Source organism: Ziziphus jujuba, chromosome 2, assembly GCF_031755915.1.
Source record: "Ziziphus jujuba cultivar Dongzao chromosome 2, ASM3175591v1".
Lineage (NCBI taxonomy): Eukaryota > Viridiplantae > Streptophyta > Magnoliopsida > Rosales > Rhamnaceae > Ziziphus > Ziziphus jujuba.
The window spans coordinates 31,406,713-31,410,454 of record NC_083380.1 but is presented as its reverse complement, the minus strand read 5'-3'; the positions used below and the strand labels follow the sequence as shown (position 1 = coordinate 31,410,454).

The 3,742-nt window shown below is 34.2% G+C and overlaps 1 protein-coding gene across 1 annotated transcript; it reads right to left on the bottom strand.

Moving 5' to 3' along the window:
• Nucleotides 1-896: 896 nt before the first annotated feature.
• Nucleotides 897-1,295, bottom strand: LOC125422721 (disease resistance protein Roq1-like). Its single transcript, XM_048474839.2, has one exon. It carries the CDS (start codon nt 1,293-1,295, stop codon nt 897-899), a length of 399 nt encoding a protein of 132 aa, XP_048330796.2.
• Nucleotides 1,296-3,742: the final 2,447 nt, after the last annotated feature.

Sequence of the window (3,742 nt, the reverse complement as noted above, 5' to 3'; positions counted from 1 at the left end):
ATGATGATTTAACCCCCCAAACCTTACATATTCCATTGGCTCCATGAGTGGGTAGCAGGTGTCTGTTTCTAGTCGTTATGGTGATTCTAATTCCTGAACTAAACCGCTCGTGCCCTCCAGCTAATGTCTTCAACTAATCTAGTTCATCAACATCGCCAAGAACTACAAGTGCTCTTTTGTGGCAAAGCCTGTCCCTTATGATGTTGATGCCTCTATGAATGTTGCCAACATTTAACTCTCTGTCACCCAAAATATCAAATAGTAGCATTTCTTGTAATTGCACAAACCAAGATGTAGTTTTGAAGTTTCTTTAACATTTGCAAGGAAACTGGAACCTTCAAAATCATCAGCAAATTGATTGAAAACGGCTTGAGCAATAGTGGTCTTACCTATTCCTCCTATTCCAAAGATACCTATAATTGTCACATTTTTCTTAGCAATATCTATTAAATGACCTAATTCCTATAAATGTACTTCAATTCCAATAGGGTATTTGGCAACATGCAGAGGTTTGTTATTCAATTTGTTCAATGTGGCTTCCACAATTTTTTGGATCAGTTAAGATTCAATGTCTCTGCCCATCAAGAATAATACCATTGAAAGAAAGAGTTTATATATGAGTAACTATCATAGAAAACGACATGTTAACTATGTAACAAGAAGTACAAAATCTTGTAACAAAGTATCATGCACAAAATAAAAGGTTTTAACCATGTTGTGATTAAAATTGATGTGGCTAGGAAAAGAAAACTACTAGTTTAATGTATAAAAACAGAGGATCTTAATTAATTACATTTTCAAGTTGTGAAAGTGTTTAAGAATAACATATGGAAACGCACATACCCTTTAGATAAATGCCATCCAGATAGATTGGAAGCTTTGGTCAAAGCAACCTTCTAATTGGAAAGCTTTTTCTTGTACTTAATCTTCAAACTTATTTCGTATTCTGCTAAAGCAATCCCAAAACTTCCTGTGTGATTTCTTACCTCATAAGAATCCACATTGAAGAAGACTGGCCAAACCAATTGTCCAAACAATTCCCTATAGTTGAGGGTCTCGACCAATTCATCCAAACACCACAGTGAAGATGCATAGTTTTTGGAGAAGATGATGATGGAGATCTTTGATTCTTTAATTGCTGTGATAAGTGAAAGAGAAATTTCATTTCCCCTGCTGAGCTCATCGTCAATGAAAGTATGAATTGCCTTCTGCTCCAAGGCTTTGTAAAGATGGCCTTTGAAATTTTTTCGGGTATCTGAGCCTTTGAAACTCAAGATGTTGAGTTCCAGGGGCATTGGATAAAAGAAAGGTAGTGGCATCCAAGTTGGCCATGGTAAATGCAATATTTTAGCTTCCCCTCAGCTTTACATATATATATTCGAGTTAGTGGCATCCTTCGACCTCATATGTTTCATTAGCTCAATGAGTGGTTAGAAAGTGTTTATTTCTGATTGTTATGATGATTCTATTTCCTGACCCAAACCTATCATTTTCTCCAGCTAACAAATCCAGCTGATCAAGTTGATCAGCATCATTGAGAATAAGTACACTTTTGTGACAAATCCTATTCCATATGATGTTGATACCTCTATGAGTATTGCCAACCTTTATAATTCTATCCCTAAGCAGGTCAAAAGGAAGCATTTCTTGTAATTCTACAAAACCAAGATATTACTTCGGCATTTCTTTGACATTTGCAAGGATGCTGGAACCTTCAAATTCATCAGCAATGTTATTGCAAACAGCTTTTGGTATTGTGGTCATATCTATACCATCAATTCCATTGATTATTATGACTCTTACATCGTTCTTTCCACTTCCAACATCTATTTGTTGATACACTTCCTGAATGTAGTCTTCAATTCCAAGTGGATACTTGGTAACATGTAGAGGTGTACAATATTGAATTAGCCGAATGCAACTTCAACAACTTTTTGGATCTGTTGAGACTTATCTCTGCCCATTAAGAAAAACACCACTAATTGTAATACTTGATCTGTGGATATGGAGAAAAAAATAATAAAAGCACAATTAAGTTTTTTTTAAGAGTATTAATTACAGAAAGGTAAATGTTGCAGGGGTTCTATAACATTATGCATAAAAACAAGGATAAGTTATAATGTATGTGCCCTTGGTCTGAATGCCAACCACATCGATTGGAAGCTTTGTTCAAAGAAAACTTCCATTTATTTTCATTGTTCATATTTAAAGTTTCATTTTACTTAGCTAATGCTTCTATTGGAAAATGTTGGAAAATAGGGATTGACTGTGATATTTAGAATATTAGAAGATTTGATTAGTTGTAGATAGTGTGATTTGGTCAATAATATAAATAGGAAAGCTATTAATCAGCCAGCTATTGTAGGAATATTTTCTTAATTTGTTTCATAATGTCCTTTATAAGAGGATCCCCATGGAAAGCATTTGTGAATAGAGTCAAAGCACTGAATTCTTTAATTCTATTCTCTTTTAAGAGTTTATATGGTATCAAAACCTAAACCCACTTTTTAATTTTGCCTAAAAATAAAAAATAAAAAATAAACCTTAGGCATCCCTTTGCACAACTTATTTCCAACCATGTCTAAAGTTTCATTTGTATCCACTGCTTCCACTAATCCGTCCAACAACACTATTTCCCAAGCCCCATACTGATTCTCATTCTATCCAAATCATTTATAGCCAAATGCAGCTTGAATGGTGATAATTTCTTATGATGGTTGATAAGTGAGGTTTTTACTCACTTATTTAGCCCATAATGCTTGATTAATGGCTTAAAAATTCAAGTTTTATTTTATTTCTAATGCTTTTTGTTGAAAATCTTGAAGGAAAGCTTTAGATTGGAGATAATGGCATACTATTGAGGAAAATGGCAAGTTTGGAGCAATTTTGGAAAAAAAATGGAAAGGCTCCACGTCAAAATACCGTATACCCTTGCTCCGCACCATGGTCCATGCCAAAATGGAGTGAACCCATGCTCCACACCACCCTCCCCTTCACACCATGGTTCACGGTTGAGTCCATGCTAACCAGCAACCTTTCTTCACAGAGACAGTGGCATGGAGCCATACTAAAATGGCATGTACCCTTAAGCTGCACACCACATTTTTTACATTTTCAGCCTTTTTTCTGAGGATAAAAAAATGGATGTTGAGGTGTCAAATGGAGAGGGCTTTTGATAAAAAAAAAGAAGGGTAGATCTTCAATTTTAGCTAATGTTTAATGAAAGAAGCAGCCACCATTTTGAAAGAGATGAAAAGGGAGGCACATTTACCAAGGAAGATTTTAGAGAGAGAAAAAGAAAAGCTAGAGAGAGAAAACTTCAAGTGAAGAGGATTTAAGCCCTTCAAGACATTGAAGCGTCAAGATTCTTCAAACAAATTAGTTTTTTCTTCTTTTCCATATTTTATTCTCTACTTTTTATTGGGTGTATTATTAATCATTGAATATTATGTCTTCCTTTAGGGATTTTTCTTTGATTTTTGTTATGGTATTTACTATGAACATGTGTAACTAAGTTTTTATCTAGGATTTTGATGGAACCTCTACTTGGATGATATTTAATTAATGGGTTAATTTTTATTTTTCTTTTTATCCAATTTTCTTGTGTTAATCTTGTATTTATTGTTCAATATACTCTTGCATTTGGGAATTTGCTTGGGTATTGGGTAGACTTACTATTTTAAACTTGAAAAGGTTTAAATTGGTGAACTTATCACTAGATTGACACAACCTAGGCCCTAGT

Excerpts from the sequence above, each read along its gene's own strand:
- LOC125422721 (XM_048474839.2), bottom strand. The coding sequence starts at position 1,295 with ATGCCCCTGGAACTCAACATCTTGAGTTTCAAAGGCTCAGATACCCGA.